Source organism: Prionailurus viverrinus, chromosome B4 (genome assembly GCF_022837055.1).
Source record: "Prionailurus viverrinus isolate Anna chromosome B4, UM_Priviv_1.0, whole genome shotgun sequence".
NCBI classification, from domain to species: Eukaryota; Metazoa; Chordata; class Mammalia; order Carnivora; family Felidae; genus Prionailurus; species Prionailurus viverrinus.
In genome coordinates this window covers 136437958-136454594 of record NC_062567.1, presented here as the reverse complement: position 1 = coordinate 136454594, position 16637 = coordinate 136437958, and the positions used below count along the sequence as shown (strand labels likewise).

Below are 16637 nucleotides of genomic sequence, written 5' to 3'. Positions count from 1 at the left end.
CAAGCCAGGAATCGGGAGGAGAGACCCAGCCAGCTGGCCAGCGGCCTCAGGAGCGTGGAGCCAGCGCCCGGCCAGCCCGGCCCCCGGGGCCAGCACAGGGAGGCCGCGGGGCACTGCCACAGGAGCTTCCCGCCACGTGCCCAGGCAGCTGGGCTTGGGGCTCTAGCTCATCCTCCGGCAGAGCCCCGTCTACACTGCCGGACCACAGGCACCCCAGCCCAGGCCTGCCTTGCCTGCCTGCACAAGATGGGTGCAGCAGGGAGGCAGGGCGGCCCAGGCTGGGTTTGGGAACATCCTTCCCACAAGGTTTCTGAGGGGCCAGGTCAGGACACGGACGCTCCCCAGAACTCAGAAATGGGGACCACCAGCAATTCAGGGTTACCCTCCAAATTCAAGCGTCCCCACAAAGCACCCTCCCTGGGGCTGTCTTCCCAGACTCCGTGCACGGCAAGAACGTTCGGCACCACACACGCTGTTTTCCTGGCGACTGGATGGCGTCTCTACTGTTTCAGGCACCCTGCCCTTCGAAAGCACGGTGCTGAGGACGCGGAGCACCCCCTGGCACTTCTTCAGGGGGTCACGGCCCCACAGCGTGGTCTGCCAGAGGGCCGGGTGACCTGCCAGCGGCTGTGGCAAGAAAGGTGGCACCGGCTGGCGCAGGACCAGCGGGGGCAGGGCAGGCAGGAGCACCCCGGGGAGGGGGAGAGAGGTGGTCACAGCACACGGGCCCGAGTAAATGTGGAGTCAATGTCGTGCCATCAGCTTCAGCGGCGGTATCACCGGCCACAGGACAATAAAGGCAGGATGCCCCATGTACCGAGATGGTGAGTGAAAACAGAACGAGCTGCATCGGCTCTAACAATGAACACGCCCTGCGGGGCGCCTGGGGGGCTCAGTCGGTGAACCGTCCGACTTTGGCTCAGGTCCTGATCTCACGGTTCGTGGGTTCAAGCCCCGCGTCGGGCTCTGTGCTGACAGCTCGGAGCCTGGAGCCCGTTTCAGATCCTGTGTCTCCCTCTCTCTCTCTGACCCTCCCCCATTCATGCTCTGTCTCAAAAAGAAATAAATGTTAAATAAAAATTTTAAAAAATTTAAAAAAACAATGAACACGCCTTGGGTCTTACAGGCTATTCAAGTTCTGCCCACGGTCCTGATGTTCTCGTCTTTGTTACAGAGCAGGAATTCAGTAAATGTAGTTCCAACTTTAAACTCTTCCGGAAGTACCTTTTCTACGGATCAATTTATGCTGAACTGCAGTCATAAAACAAGTTGCCCTTACTTGTTACCACCAGGGCTGGAAAAATGAAAATGTGACCGGCACTCCCGGTCCGCTGGCCAAACTTCAGACACCTGAGCAACCAAGAAAGATTTCTTTTCCTAAAAAGCCGAAAGACTTTCTTGCGCACAAGGTTCCCGGGAGGGCAGCACCGCCTGGCTCCGCTCTGCAAACCTGCGGCGCCCTCCACGGCCCCCCAGGTGGGACCGGGGCAGCGCTTGGGGCGCTCGGGGCGCCGAGCCACTCTGCGTTCTACAAAATGAAATCCACGTAAATGGAAAACGTCGCTGTGCTCACGAGGACTCACAAAACTGATTTCAGAAATCTGAAAACACGGCACTATAGGCGTGGGCTGTGTGACTTCACAGCACAGCAAGCACCATGGAGATAACTTCTGGGCAGAGGGCAACAGCAGATCCGCAGTTGTGCTGGGAGAGCTGCGGGGGCCACGTCCCCGGAAACCCCAGAGCAACGTGGCCCAGAAAGAAGAAATTATTACAACGTAAGTGTTTGCAACACGATCCAAGGAACACCGCCCCCACGTGAGTTCTAACACCTGACGAATGACACCAAGTAAGAGCCCGTGACAAATCCAAAATGTGCATTGAAAGGCAACCACCTGGGGCACCTGGGCGGCTCAGTCGGCTGAGCGTCCGACTTCCGCTCAGGTCATGATGTCGCGGTTCGTGGGTTCGAGCCCCGCGTTGGGCTCTGTGCTGACAGCTCAGAGCCTGGAGCCTGGAACCTGCTTCGGATTCTGTGTCTCCCTCTTTCCCTGCCCCTCCCCTGCTTGCTTGCACTTTGTCTCTCAAAAATAAAACAAACATTAAAAAATTTTTTAATTAAAATTTTAAAAAATAAATAAAAGGCAACCACCTATCACATAAAATATACACCAGGACTGCCCCTGATTATTTGCCGCGACGTGGTTAATAACGTAGGACTCTCTTAAAGCCAGCAATGGTGCCACCTGTGGCGTTTTGAATGACTTGACATTGACCTTCTTCAAATGTGACGATTTATGCCCCACGCTCTGTGCTCAAGGCAGGTGTTTGATAGGTGAGCCGACCCAGACGTCTCACTATGCTCAAAAGTGAAGGACAGAAAAGAAGCAACACTGTCAAACACAACATCACAGTGTCACTGTCACCTGACCAAACATTCAGCACAACAGACACGGCCACATGTCACAGCGGCGAGAATGACCGGGGGCCAGTCAGAAAGAAGCATTTTTCAAACGCAGGAGCCACCAGACTTCCCCTCTGGCAGCGTGGCCTGTGAGACGGCCACCTACCTGCTCCTGAAGTCACTGAACCCGTCCACCCCACACAACCCGAGTTTACCTCGGATCAGTCGCCTCAGTGCCAGGAAGGCCAGGAATAAAATCCACCACATTTAGAGGATAAAGGAGCAAAAATGTATTCTCCTATCAGATGACGGGGAAAGGAATTGATAAACCTCAGCACCATTTGTGACTTTAAAACCACAAGCAAGGCACCATCCCTCACGTGATAAAGAGCACCTGTAAGCCTAGAGAAAATATCCCAAGTCAGCACAACGTGACCAGGAGTGACAGCAGGATACCTGCTTCCCCCACTGTGTTTGGTTGTGGTAAGAAGTCTGAGCCAGCAAAGAAAAGAAAAAACAATAAAAACAAACAACAAAACAAATAAGAAAGAAAAATATATAGCAAAACGGAAAAAAAGAAACTGCCATTATTCACAAAGTAATACGATTAACTTCTGTAAAGCCTCAACCACATCTACACATAAGATACTTGAATTGGGGAACAAGGTAAGACTTGCCAGGTAGAAGGTTCACTGACAAAAGTCAACAGCCTTTCTAGAGAGTATCAATGCAAGACAAGAAAAAGAACACTGTCTAGAAATAAAAGACGAGGAGAGCTAAACAAACACAGAAACAAAATGTGAGCTCTCCCCGACTGATCGGCAGATTCGGCGTGATTTCCAGAATTTACACGAAGCTGTAACAAGCTGATTTCACATTTATATGAAGGCCCATAAACAACAGCCAGGCTCGGGCAGCCTGGCCTGCAAGACAGCAAGACAGTGAGACCAGGACACCTAGACAGGAGGAAGCCGGAACAGGGACAATGGACACACAGAGCGGCGGCCCAGAGGAGCCCAGAAGGAGCCCAATGTGTGTGGGATTCTGATGTAGCACAGAGCTGATCGGCGCGGGCGGCTTCTCCTGGAGGGACGTGTGCTCAGAAAGCAGCCGACCACGGCGAACCACGCAGAGTGGATTCCAAACAGACTGTGGCACTAAATGTAAAAGGCAAAACTTTAAAAATCTGGGAGAGAGCTAAGACTTCTCTGAAATCTCGAGGTTGAAAAAGAGGTCTTAGGACACAAACAAGCATACGCGTAAAGGAGAAGACGGGGGAATGGGCGGCGGTAAATTCAGAATTTCTCGTCACCACGAGTGAAGAACAAGCCACTAACTGAAGGGGGCGCCCGGGTGCATCCACACCCACGACGGACTCAGCGCCCTGAACAGATCAGGAACTCCTTTCCGTCGGCAGAACCAACCAGACACCAGCACCCCAGGAACAGGGAACAGAAGCATTTCACCAGAGAAGAAACACAAATGGGCAAGAAACCAAAGAAAAAATACTTCACTTCATCCGCACTCACGGAGGTTCAAGTGAAAAGCCCAATGGGACGCACCTCATACCCCTGGCCTGAGCAGGGGACCCGGCCTCACAATCCCATGTGGTGGTGAGGGTCAGCATGGGGCACTCCCCCAGCACGACCGCCTGGTGTGACCCAGTGCGATCCCAGCGCCCGCCCCCGGGGCCTCTCCACACGCGTGCACACACACACACACACAGGTGCACGCATTCACGCACGCACAGAGGCACGTGCACAGCGACGCCCTGAGAAAACACGCAGCGATGAACTTGGCCCAAATGTTCAAGCAACACGAGACTGGAGGGCTCAGGGCACAGACTGAGCAGCGGAAAGCAACACAGCACTGAGAAGTGACCTCCAACCACAGGCACTGACGGGTAACGCTTAAAACCAAATGCTGTCTTGGGGTGCCTGGGTGACTCAGTCAGTTGAGGGTCCAACTTTGGCTCGGGTCATGATTTCACGATCCGTGAGTTCAGGTCCCGCGTCGGGCTCTGTGCTGCCAGCTCGGAGCCTGCAGCCTGCTTCAGATTCTGTGTCTCCCTCTCTCTCTGCCCCTTCCCTGCTTGCACTCTGTCTGTCTGTCTCTCTCTCAAATGCGGGGGAAAAAAAAAAACCCAAATGCTGTCATATAAAGGGCAACCACACATATACTTAGAATAATCCCATTAAAAAATAAAAACCATAAAGGGCAAAAACATGCATACGCATACAGACACATGATAAAACCATACAGAGAGGCAGGAAGACAGTCACTGGCTGGGAGACAGGAGACATGTGGGAGGGACACAGAGGGGACGTCACAGATGCTAGTTCTTGCTCTTTCTTCAGCTAACGGTGGGCACCTGTACGTTAATTTCTCATTATTTCCTTAAATGTGAACATAAACGTTACAGAAATCCCTCTGCTCTGGTAGATTTTACCAGAAAAACAAAGAGACAGGAGAAGAAAGATCTACGGACCCGATTCCCGAAACACGTACAAGGAGACTTCGGTGGACTGATTACAAACCACCCAAGTACTTCCTGGGCTCTTGCAAACCGCATTCCCACTGCTGGCGGGCAGAGACCCAGTGAGGAGCCCGAATGAAGAGACGAGGGGTGAGAGGCCGTGGACAGGTGGGACACCGACCACCACCCACGCGTCCAGGCCGTGAGGACCCTCCGGTGTCACCTCACACGTGGAAGGACCTGCAGAATGCCCACACGTGACGAGCGTGCGCTCTACTGTGTCACTCACTCATCCGCTGCCCCGGCGCCAGGCTGCGGGGACCAGGGGACACAAGGGCCCCGGGTCCTGCCCTCACAGCCCGCGCGGTCCTAGCAGACCAGCGGGGGCCTCAGCCGTGGCCAGAATCCCAGCAGACGGTTCACAGATGCACTGACTCTCACCAGCAGATGCCTATCGGGCAACAGGGATGCAGACCACGGGCATGAAGGCCGCCGCCCCTCCGAGGGTGGTCTAACGGGACAGGGACTCTGAAAGGGCAGTTGCCACAACCCCACCCGGGGGCTAGAGCGGGAGACACAAGGGTGCTCCTGGTTCACCGGGGCAGGAGCAGGTGAGGCTGGCCTGCTCAGCTGAAGGGGGGGCGGGGGGGGGGGGGGTGGGGTGGGTCAGGGGGCCGGCCAAGCACAGCGGGCTGCTGAGGAGTGGTCCTCCAGATGCAAGCGTCACAAACCCACTTCGATGTGGCCCCAGAGCCAACTCCGGGACCTCCAGAGGCGGTCTTCCTCCCGGCCACCACCGGCCCTGATGTGGGCGGGCCCACGCGGCTCCAGACACAATCAGTCTACGCCAAGTGCACGGTCGCAGTAAGAGTCCACTCTGAACGACCGCTGCTATTTGCCGCCTAGAAAATGCCCATCCTTCAGGGCCATGGAAAGCTCGTCACGCTAATTCTAAGAATTGCACGTAAATAATGTGGTTTTAAAAGCCTGCGTGTTTCATTATCCTCCGCGTCTGTTTAAATGTAACGAGACATCGCTTCTCCGTGGCTAACTGGAAAAAGCATCTTATTTCCCTAATTTGTGACATTGCTCTAAGAAGCAGATAACCAGAGGGCAGATAATATAATAACCACGAAGGAAAAGTCACTTGGTAGACGATACACTTATCAGTAGAAAAGGCCCAGTAGGGATATTTGAATATCATTCCCCTAATAAACTCACTGCACCCTCCATGGTAGCCACGGGCCCACAGGTCAGAACTTGTGTGTTTTCATGTAGTAGATTGAGTGAGCTCAACACCGGACAGGAGACCAAAAAAACAAGCAGCCAAAAACTTACGAATTTTACTTTCAAACAATGACATCGGATAAAAACAGTAATTACCAATTTCGACAAAATCTTCTGACTCCCATGAGGTTCCAGGAGATGCTCTGGGCACCGACACCGCGAGGGCCCCAGCCCTGCTCTCCGGGAGCCGACAAACAGGGTGAGCGAGTGGCGTCACGAACAAGCAGTCAGGCCGCACACACCAGGCGTGAACGGGGCAGGAGAGCGTTGCAGGCATATGGCGCGTCTGATGAGGCAACCTCCCAGGTAAGGTCTGAAGGCCCAGAGGGACCCAGACCCTCAGGGGTCACGGGCGAGGGAGAGATGGGGATCCGGTCAGCTGTTCGGAGCAGCTGGCTCTGCGGCACGTGCAGCTCTCGCACCAGAGCTCGGCCGAAACAGACACCGCGGAGGTCTGCTGTCCCCTGGGGCCCGCTCCACCGTGGGGACGGGCGGGGGGCGGTGACCCCCTGACCGAGGCTGCGCCTCTGCTCTCTGGCCGAGAACTGCCGGGTGACGGCCATCCAGCCCGACTCCATCCACTGCGCTCACTTCCAGGCCTCCCTCGTGGCAGGTAGGCGAGCCCGAGGCCCCTGAATCTAGCTGAGCTCCCATAAAACAGGGATTTCCGGGCCGAGCTAGTCCAGAGAACAGGCAGGCTGAAGATTCTAAAAGCAATTCAACGGCGAGCAACAAACGGAACGGACCCTCCGTCAAAGACCCGCGTGTGGCAAACCAGCACACGTAACGACGCACAACATCAGTCACCAGGGAAAGGCAAGTTATAAGCCCGCAAGATACCATCACACACCCGCCAGAAAACGGCTGACATTAAAAAGCCTGCCGGTACCAAGCACCGCTAAGGATACAGCACGAGACCTCCCACGCACCGCTGGTGGGCACGCCGACCGGTACGGCCACCTTGGAGAATCGTTTGGCGGTCTCTAATGAAGTGGACAGACACCCACTTACACCACACAAGCACCCTGCTCCTAGGTCCTCGCCGCAGAGGGGCGAGCAGGGGCCTTCACTAGATCTCCACACAAAGGTTTGTGGCACATTTTTTTTTTTGTGAAGACCCACGCTTGGAAAGAGCCCAGGTGTCCATCAACCGACAAACGGGTCACCATGCCAGGACACGTCCAACAACAGCGTCCTACCCAGCAGCAGTGCGACAACGTGGACAAGCGTCTAAGCACTAAGAGAAGGCGCTCACGAAAGCCTGGAATTTGTGGGATTCCGTTTGCATGCAATTCTTAAAAGGCAAAGCTCCAGAGACACAGAAAGCAGATCAGGACTTACACGGGCAGGGGTGGGGACAGGAGGCTGACGGCAAAGGAAGCGAGCCCACTTTTCAGGGTGATGGAAGTGTTCTATCGTGATTCAAGTGGCTGTCATAGTCCCAAGCACAGGTGTCAAAACCGATCCAAATGCACACTTACAATGGGTACATTTTACTGTCCGGCCACCAGACCTCAACAAAGCCCACGGGAGGAAGCGGACAGTTGAGGGGGGGGGGGGGCGGATGGCGAACCGAGCGGACTGCGCATCCCCTACTGAAGGGACAGGAAAGCGTGGGTAGATGGGGGATGTGCCGAAACCCTTCTTCCGGGCGGTCAGAAGGCCCAGACGTCAGCGAGGCACACGAACCAGCTAAAATCCGAGTCACGCTGTCCCGGTTCCAGACGGTCAAGTACAACCACGTGACTAAGTTCCGGCCCGCGGGACCGAAGCACAGGTACTGGGAGCACCTTCTAGGGAAGAGCGGCAAGGGGAGGGGCGCGCCCTCCTCACTCCTGCACGTGGAAGGGAAACGCGGTGCAGGGAAGCTACAGCGGCAGCCGGGGCCACGGGGGGTGACGCCAAGCACAGCGGCAAAGCCGCCTCACCGCCGGGGGGAGCCCGTGCGGGAGACAGGAACGCACCCCCGTCCCGCCAGGCCGCCTGCTGTCTGCGGCAGACCCCTCTGAGCCGAGCCGCCACGACCCTGAGAGCTCTACTCTACGAGCGACGTGTCAAGTGGTAGGAAAAATATAAAAATGACGGTAAACCGAAGATCTGTGGCAGACTCTGTTTTCCATTAAAAAAAGTAAGTAAAAAAGAGGTCACGATATGTTGTCCCTCGTTTTGCAGATACGGTTAAGCACAACCATTGAGAAGGACAATCAGAAACAACCGCCTCAGGATGCCTGCTTCTGTGGGAAACTAATTCTCTCCTTTTGTGTGCTATAATCTACAGGCACTTCTGCTTTCATAATCCAGGATTTTTGTTCAACAAACTTACTAAGCATATAAGAGACAGGAGAGTTTAAAAGTGCGTTTGCCGGAGCACTCAAGACGCAAACAGGTGTTTCAAACCGTAAGTAAAAAACATTCCACTTTAAAGAGATACCATTTACAAGAATAACAAAAAACTGTGATAACTAAGAATAAATCTAATAAAACACATACAAGACCTTTCCTGGGACAAATTTCACAAGTAGGCTGAAAGGCATCACAAATGGCCTAAAAATGGAGACGGTGCATATTCATGACAACAAAGAGGATTCCATGAAGACGTCAACTCCCCCCATCTGACCTACAGATTCCGCACAAGCCCAGCCACGAATCAGACAGACAGTGAGACAAAAACGGGACAGGCAATCCCAGGAGTCTGACTGTGAGAGTCGGGTGGGAGCGCACAGGCCTGAGGCCTGGAGAGGACCAAGGGCACCAGAGCCCCGGCAGCCGTGGGACTCGGTACGAGGCTGAACTCGCCGGCAGGTGGGTGTTGAGGGAAGACCCCTTGAATTCCAGGACGAGACAGAGAACAAAGACGCACGTGTGCGGGCGTGAGGAGGACGCACACCAGAAGGGACGCTGCAAACACGGGGAGACAAGCTGGAGGCCACACGTGAGGCCGGGCCTGACGGGTCACTTCAGGGGAGGGCTCACTGGAGGGCGACCTCACCTCGTAAGCAGCCGGTGAGTACAGACGAAGGAAAAACGGGAGTGTGAAGGACAAATGAGCAAAGCTTCAGATGAACCTATGGGAGCGGACTGACTACACAAGGTACGTGCAGATCTCTCAAGAAAGGCACAGCGGTGCCAACCAGAAATGAAGGGGCCGAGAAGTTCAGCCACACTGAAACGAAGAACTTCCGGTCGTCAACGCCACCCAGAAGGAAGTGAGAAGCAGCCACGGGATGGGAGAGGACGGGTGTGACGTGCAAGCTGACAAAGATCTAGAATCCCTACCACATTAGGATCGGCAGCCAGTAAAAAACTAGATCAACCGCCCACAAGAAAAATGGGCAAAAGACAGAGAGCAGCACCCCCCCGAAAAGGGACCACGGAAACATTAACACAGGAAGAGATCACGGCCACCAGTAAGGAGAGACGTGGAGATGACGACCAGGAGGAGAAGGCCCGCTGGCGGGACAGGAATGAGGAGGACGAGGGGCGTGGTCAGAAGGCGTGGATGAGAGTGAGGGGGACACGGAACGTGGACGTGGGGCGTGGACGAGGAGTGTGGTCAAGAGTTAGAATGACAAGGAGCGTGGACGTTGACCGTGGATGTGGGCCGTGGATGAGGAGCATGGACACGGAGTGCGGGACTCGAACACCCCGCAGGCGAGCGTCTGAGGAGGGCAGCTCCCCCGGGAGCACACTGACACCAGCCTGACAGGCTCCCGGGCTCACCCCCACCCCCACCCCCACCCCCACCCCCACCCCAGCACAACCGTTCTACATCTTCTCAACGCCCCAGAGAAGGGCCTGATCGCAACACGTCAGACACGACCCAGACGTCCGGCGACAGGAAAAAGCCACAGAAAGTGTGCAATATTTGACTGACGGACCATCACCCAAGAGGACACACAGATGAGCTGAATGTTAGCAAATGATGTGGAAGAAAAACACGAGTTGCAGAGAGAAGGCCACGGGACACGTGCTGAGGTCACGGGATCACAAAGTCAGGGGGCCCTTCTAGAGCAGGGTAGGCACCGTGGGCGGCTCCAACGCCACGGGTCCGACATGAGTGGGGCTCCCCCCTCAGGTGGGGAAGGACACACACGTGCACCCCACGCACGCCTACCTGTGTCTTCCGTACGCGTCAACGCCACACACAGAACAGCGACTCCTGTCCGTGATTACGTTCTGAGAGCCACCCCGCACGTGCTGTGGGTAAAGCACCCCAACCGCACAAACCACGTCGCTAGTTCCGTGGGCACCCACCACCCCGACCCAGGGAGACACCGTCCACAGGAACTTGCGATCCTGGCTCTTACCTCCGTCACTTTGGGTTGAAGTATTAACGCCTCCGGACTCATTCGAGGGATGTCTATGTGGATCTGCGGATACAGGGAGAGAGGTGTTATTTTCAAAGGTGACAAATGTCGGCGTAAGTGTGACGAGAAGAGCAGTGCTCAACGGCGACGAGCTGACCCGGGACCCTAACCCGCTTCCGCCCTGAAAGTACAGACTCCCTCCGTGGCCGAGTGCTCGAGGGGGCAGGTTGTAGCCGCACGGGCCCAGCACGAGGGCTTGCTGACGCTCCCCGCGCAAACACTTGCTGCCCGATCAGGAAGAGAGCAGGCCCCCGGCTATTTAGTAACAGAATCCATAGCAATTAGTAAACATTGATTCCCGGCCTCGGACACGGGAGCAATTCAGGTACATCAACAGCGTACACGTTTTCGGCTGTGACAGCTTCTTCTTGGCGCCCAGGCCACGTTTTTCTCCACTTCACAGAGTCCGTGGGGACCCGGGGCACTTTTCAAAGGAAGCACTTAAAAACCTCTGCCAGCATCGGCCGATCCCTGCTTGCGCGCCACCTGACCCGAGAGCCCTAATGAAGCCCCCGACACGGCAGACGACAACACCCGCAGGTCCAAGCAGCAGCGAGTAAGAACGTTCGGGGCTTGAGCTGGCGCCACGGGCTGGCTCCCAACGTCCCACGGGCACGTCCGCCCCTGGCCAATACCATCACCGTCCCCAGTCACCCAGGAGAAGGCCACAGAGGCCGAAGGAAGACGTGCACATCGTTAATGCCGAGAAGGAGCCAATGTTCAGGTTCGTTCCCATCAGTATGTGCCCACAAGGACTCCACTATCCACGGGAACAGGACAGCATCCTCGCTCTGCCTCACGGGCACGACAGCCTGGGCACCATGACTGAGGCCCGGGGCCCAGCATCCTTGTCTAGAAGGTGCCTGCCGCATCCCCCAGAGGCTTCCCTGGTGAAGACCACACGAGGTGGGGGCCATCAACCGCGCTGATGCGAGGCGTGGCGGCTGCTTCCCCACTGACGGGTCCCTGCCTGGAGCCCTTCCCTCGGCGACAACCCGGGCGCCAGCATCCCATCGGCAGCACCCGCCCGGGGAGAGGACCAGGAGGGGCCCGGGGGCCAGTGGACTCGGTGTTCGGGGCAGCGCTGAAGGACAGCGGGCAGGAAAGCGGGAGAGGGCAGGAGCCGGCCCGGAGGAAACCATCAGCCCCACGCCGCCTGAGCAACGCGGGGAGGAATGGAAGAAGCGTGGGCCCACAGGCGGCAGTGCCGAGAGGGAGGGGCGCAGTCCAGACCGGGGGCCAGATGACTCTAGTCCGACCGTGTCCCCTGCCCCAGGGTGCCCTCAAGGGCCACCCTCAGAACACGGCTCCCGTGGGCGGGCCAGTGGGCACCGTACCTACACCTGCCGTCCGTGCCAACGGGAAGGGGCTGGACACGCGAGGCAGGCCTGCTTGGCGGCAAAGTGAGCCGACATCACTGCCGCGGATTACGGTTTTCTCCGCGACGTTATCGCAGAAACATCTGGGGAATTCACAACAACACGGAAGCTTTTTATTACCTATCATCATAACTGAATAAAAACACATGCGACCTGTATTTAATTAACTCTCCCTCAAGAAATTCGTAACAGAATACGGTTTGGTAAATCTCACAGATAGATGCTAGGTGTCATCCTTTGGAAGTCTTTTCCTCGAATAAAAATGCATCAAAAACACATCCAAAACAATACCAAGTGGACCCATTCCCTAGAATTAGTGAAGTGGAAAGAGAAACCAGGTAAGCTACTATCGCCCCAACCAAATCCAAGTGCAATCTATCTTAAATCCGTTTCTCAGGGTGCCAGGCAAGCAGCGCCTTGTGCCCTGGAGCACCAAGGAGCCAGAGGCAAGGGCCCCGCCCCAGAAGGGCCTCTCCCGGGTCCTTGCTCTCTCGCATGGCGATCGCCCCCCCCCCCCCCCAAGCTCTACCGTTTCCCCTCCATGAGGAAGATCTTCTCAGAATCTATTTCCCTTGAAGAACTGTTGGTCACCAATCAGAGGGAAGGCCTGTCTCGGGACCTTTGTAAAGATCTACACCAAGGTGACAAAGAGATGTGGAGAGCCCATATCTGAGGCAGAAAAATTCGGCAAGGCTCCTTCACCCAGAAGGAGAGTTTCCAAAAGGAAACATTCAGTACGAACGTGTCTCGGGAAAGTCAGAAGCTGACTGAAGAAACAGGAAGCAGAGCTATCAGTTAAGAACTACCTTTTTGTTTAAACACAGCACAAAAATGAGTGAACGAATGAATGAATGCAGCACAAACCATTCTGCATTTCACACATTACAAAGACAGTAGGAATGACAAAGTCCTCAACGAGCTTTTCTAACAGCAAATTCTGAAGGCGCTGTGAACTATAAGTCAAAAGTAAGGATTCTTCCCCTCACACACACTGTCAACTGTTCGAAAAGCCATAATTACACCATTTTGTGTTCAACGAGGGAGCAGAAATGATTCACTGGCTACACGTTTTGCTGGAGATGAACTGCACCCCCCCAGTCCAGCTGCCCAGTCAGCTCTCGTCTACCCACACCCAACCCCTCCGTGCCCCAGAGAGTCAGGGCCCACAAAGCCCACAGAGACTCTCCTCCTCTGATCGGTCCAGCGACATGCCTGTCCGGGTCCTACGGGCCCAAGAGCAGCTCTCTGACACAAGAAAGGCCGGGCGGCTCCCGAGGCACGTGTCAGGGCACCAGCAGGGGACCTCGGGCATCCGCTCTGCAACTCCAATTAAAAACATCCTGGTGGGGCTCCTGAGTGGCTCAGTCGGTTGGGCGTCCGACTTCGGCTCAGGTCACGATCTCACGGTCCGTTGAGTTCGAGCCCCGCGTCGGGCTCTGGGCTGACGGCTCTGAGCCTGGAGCCTGCTTCAGAGTCTGTGTCTCCCTCTCTCTCTGCCCCGCCCCCATTCATGTTCTGTCTCTCTCTGTCTCAAAAATAAATAAACGTTAAAAAAAAAAATTTAAAAAAAAAAAAAAAAAAAAAAACATCCTCGTCACTTTTATAGAAGGAACCGGAGATGAGCAAAGCACTACCAGCAGGAGCACACCGTCACTTGTTCATTCATCAGCAAACACAAATCCATGGCCCGGTTAGGAACGCACCAGAGCAAACAGCCCCTCCCGCAAACCTTCACCAGGCCAGGGCCCCTCACGGGACGTGGAGCGAGGGACAGGCGCCCACCTGCCTGTAGGTGTCCTGGTGAGCGTCGTCGTGCCGGGAGTCGTAATAGTGTTCGATGAACGCAAAGTATTCTTTCTGCTTTCTCTGGAGCGTGGCTGGTCTTCGCTCCACGTTGGCAGGAAGGTAACCCTGGGTGAGAGAAAGAACAAGAACAAAAAGTAGGTACGGTTAATGCCGACTCACAAAGTGTGAAATCCAAAGGGTCTTAACTGGGTGTGGCGCTCCCAAACAGGGGGGACGAGGACGGTAAGGGGAAACGGACACGAAGCACATCAGGGAGGCGGCCTCCGAGGCACCGGACGGGCGGCTCGGGCTCAGGCGCTCACAGCCTCTACCGCGCCCGCCAAACTTGACCCGTGGCCACAGGAGTGGGCGTCAGGCGGGAGCCAGGCTTGAACTCCGTGCTCTTCGAGAACAGGACTGAGATGAACCCCTGGTTCTAAACGGCTCGTGTGCCTCAGAGAACTCGGAAGTCTGCACGGTCTTCTGACCAGAGTACATGCAGGTGCTCGTGTGTGCTCATGCTTACATACAACGTACACACAGGCATGTGCATGTGTGTGCGCGCGCACACACACACGTACGCACATCTGGAGAGATCGTCGCTCATGCAGATTTCCTCCTCTCTCCAAAGACTCGTGGGCGATTGGTAGCCGCAATCCCAGGACATAAAGTGAACTCAAACCCAGAAGGACCCAGGCGGCTCAGGGTGGTCACGAAGAGCCCAGTCTCCAGGGCCAGACTATTGGTGTTGTACGGGCTTTTTATTTTGTTGCTTCTACTTTCTTTAACTTTTGGTTTATTTTTTTGTTTTGAGAGGGAGAGGGAGAGGGAGCCCAAGCAGGGGAGGGGCAGAGACAGAGGGAGAGGGCTTGGGAGAGAATCCCAAGCAGGCTCCAGACCGTCAGCGCAGAGCCCGACGCAGGGCTTGAACCCACGAACCATAAGGTCAGGACCTGAGCCGAAATCAAGAGTCTGACACTTAACCGACAGCCGCCCAGGCACCCCTCTTTGCTTCTGCTTTTTAAGTCAACATTACCGACATGTCACATATAAGATGAAATGTGCCTCTTTCAAGTAAACCCTTCCATGACATCTGACAAGGGTACACAGCTGCGTCACTACGGCCCCCGTGAAGATGTGGAGAATCTCTGTCTCCCCAAAACCTTCCCCTGTGCTCATCCCCCTCTCAACCAGGAGAGCCCAGGGAGCCGCACAACTCCTCGCAGACCGCCCAGGCCTGGCCTAGAACGTCACGCAAATGGAATCATTCAGGGACCCACGCTTTGTTTCCGCTCGGCCTGGCGTCTTTGTGATTTTTCCAAACCGACAAGGGAACCGGCAGCCCATCCCTCGGCTCACTTCACCCCACGGAGGCCCCGCGGCCTGCCGGCCACTCACTTCCTGCTGAGCGTCCAGGGTGTTTCTAGTTCGGGGCTACTATGAATAAAGCTTGTTGCTACTATTCTTGTACAAGGTTTTCATGGCTACAAGCTTCCCTCTCTCATGGTTAAACACCTAGGAGTGGAGTATTGGCTCCCTGCGCATGTACATGTTTCGTTTCCTAACAAACGGCCAGACCTTTCACAAGAAATGATGTGGTTTCACACTCCAGCTAACAGAGGGTAAGAATTTCAAATGCTCCACACCCTCCGTGATAGTATTGCCTGTCTTTTCTTTTTTAATTTTTTAATGGTTATTCATTTTTGAGAGAGACAGAGACAGAACCCAAGTGGGGGAGAGGCAGAGAGAGAGGGAGACACAGAATCCGAAGCAGGGTCCAAGCTGTCAGCACAGAGCCCAACGCGGGGCTCAAACCCACGAATGGTGAGATCATGACCTGAGCCGAGGTCGGACGCTTAACCGACTGAGCCACCCAGGTGCCTCTCTTTTTTTAATTTTTTTAATGTTTATTTATTTTTGAGAGACAGAGAGAAACAGAGCACAAGCAGGAGAGGGGCAGAGAGAGAGGGAGACAGAATCCAAAGCAGGTTCCAGGCTCTGTGCTGTCAGCAGAGCCGGATGTGGGGCCTGAACCCATGAACCACAAGATCGTGACCCGAGCCAAGGTCAGATGCTTAACTGATTGACCCACCCAGGCACCCTGTATTGTCCATCTTTAAATATTAGCATTCTGGGGAGCCTGGCTGGCTCAGTCAGAGCATGTGACTCTTGATCTCAGGGTTGCAAGTTCAAGCTTCACACTCAGTATAGAGATTACTTTAAAAAAAAATAAAATCGGGGTGCCTGGGTGGCTCAGTCGGTTAAGCGTCCGACTTCAGCTCAGGTCATGATCTCATGGTTCGTGGGTTCGAGCCCCACGTCGGGCTCTGTGCTGACAGCTCGGAGCCTGGAGCCTGCTTCGGATTCTGTGTCTCCCTCTCTCACTACCCCTCCTCCAGTCATGCTCTGTCTCTCTCTGTCTCAAAATAAATAAACATTAAAATAAATAAGTAAATAAATAAATGAAATCTTAAAAAAATAAATATCAGCCATTCTACTGAGTGGCTTTAATCGCACATCCCCGATGACTAACAGTGTTCAACATCTTCCCACATACCCAGCTGCCACTGCTTCTCTCCTCTGGTGAAGTGTCTGTTCAAATCTTTTGCCCATTTCTTAAACCAGGTTATCTTCCTAGTGAGTTTTATGGTTCTGTCTTCTAGAAGCGAATACACATTAAGATTATATTCTCCTAATCTGGGCCCTGCCTCTTTGTCTCAAACAGCCTAAGTTTTAAATTTCCATGAAATCCAACTTATAAAGTGTTTCTTTTATATTTAGTGCTTCTTCTGTCCTACATAGGAAAGATTTCCTCCTGGTCTCTTCCCTGGATGTTCTGAAGCTTTACCTGGCTACCTCCTGCTCATCCCTCCAGCGTCTCTTCGACGGTACTTCAGGACGCCTGACCCAACCCGAGGCCAGGCTGGTCCCTCAGGGCT

At 54.7% G+C, this 16637-nt stretch overlaps 1 protein-coding gene across 1 annotated transcript in view; it reads right to left on the bottom strand.

Annotated features, from left to right (window-relative positions):
- Nucleotides 1-16637, bottom strand: part of TBC1D22A (TBC1 domain family member 22A) — a 324584-nt gene that overhangs the window by 211192 nt on the left and 96755 nt on the right. The window contains exons 6-7 of the mRNA XM_047866047.1: nt 13696-13824; nt 10475-10537 (exon numbers count right to left, since the gene is read on the bottom strand). Of these exons, the coding sequence (XP_047722003.1) occupies nt 10475-10537; nt 13696-13824 (192 nt within the window). The remainder of the gene's footprint in view (nt 1-10474; nt 10538-13695; nt 13825-16637) is intronic.